General features: G+C 44.1%; 1 protein-coding gene across 1 annotated transcript in view; it reads left to right on the top strand.

The window, feature by feature from the left end:
- Positions 746 to 920, top strand: part of LOC109842952 (1-Cys peroxiredoxin PER1) — a 1,840-nt gene continuing 1,665 nt past the window's right edge. Inside the window, exon 1 of the mRNA XM_020411876.1 lies at positions 746 to 916. Coding sequence (XP_020267465.1) covers positions 799 to 916 — 118 coding nt within the window. The 5' untranslated portion in view covers positions 746 to 798. The remainder of the gene's footprint in view (positions 917 to 920) is intronic.

The following is a 920-nucleotide window of genomic DNA, read 5'->3' as shown; positions in this document are numbered from 1 at the left end:
CAGACCAAGGGTAGTCCTAACTAGGACAGGTTTACTAGAAATTTGACTCAGTTCTTACCAAAACAAAAAAAAACTCCAAACTTGACCACCAACGTAGATAGTGTGTATTATGATTTGTATGCCTCGCCCTCAAGGGAGCCGTTAAAATTTACGGACAAATTTTCAAAACCAACCTCTTTCCATATTTAATCTAAAAAAACTAATTTTGAAGTTATTTGCAAAAACCGACCTGGTTTCAGCCTTGGCGTTGAAACCATGCCGGTTTTTGTGAAAATGAGACCGAAGCTTCACGGGAGTTGAACTTCCGTGAAGTTTCATAGCTAATTTTTTTTTAAACTACGAAACTTCACGGGAGTTCAACTCCCGTGAAGTTTCGAAAGTTTGTTTACAAAAACCGACCTGATTTTAGCGTCAGATTGGTTTTTAAAAATATTGTTAAAAATAGTTTTTTTTTTTGGATTAAATATGGAAAGAGGTTAGTTTTGAAAATTTGTCCTACATTTTACCCACCAAATACCGTCGAAGTTAAACCCCTAACACTCCAACAGAATTCAAACACCCGCCCACAGCAAAGCCGCGCAGCACGTGACGCAGAGTGTCGTGCTTGCACAGCGACCAGCTAATTTGCAGCAACTGCTGGGCCACGACGCGCACAACCCTCACTCCCTCCATGCAACCCCCACACCGCCTCCCCATTTAAACCCTCAACGCCCTTCAGAGCTCAACAACTCGCGAGAGGATCAAGAAGAAATTAAGAAGGAAAAAAAAAAAGAGAGAGGAACACGCTAGCTTAAAGCGATGCCGGGTCTCACGATAGGCGACACGATACCGGACCTCGAGGTGGAGACGACCCACGGCAAGATCCGGATCCACGACTTCATCGGATCCGGATACGCCATCGTGTTCTCGCACCCGGGTAC

Source organism: Asparagus officinalis, chromosome 5 (genome assembly GCF_001876935.1).
Source record: "Asparagus officinalis chromosome 5, Aspof.V1, whole genome shotgun sequence".
Taxonomy (NCBI): domain Eukaryota; kingdom Viridiplantae; phylum Streptophyta; class Magnoliopsida; order Asparagales; family Asparagaceae; genus Asparagus; species Asparagus officinalis.
This window is presented reverse-complemented; position numbering and strand designations above follow the sequence as displayed.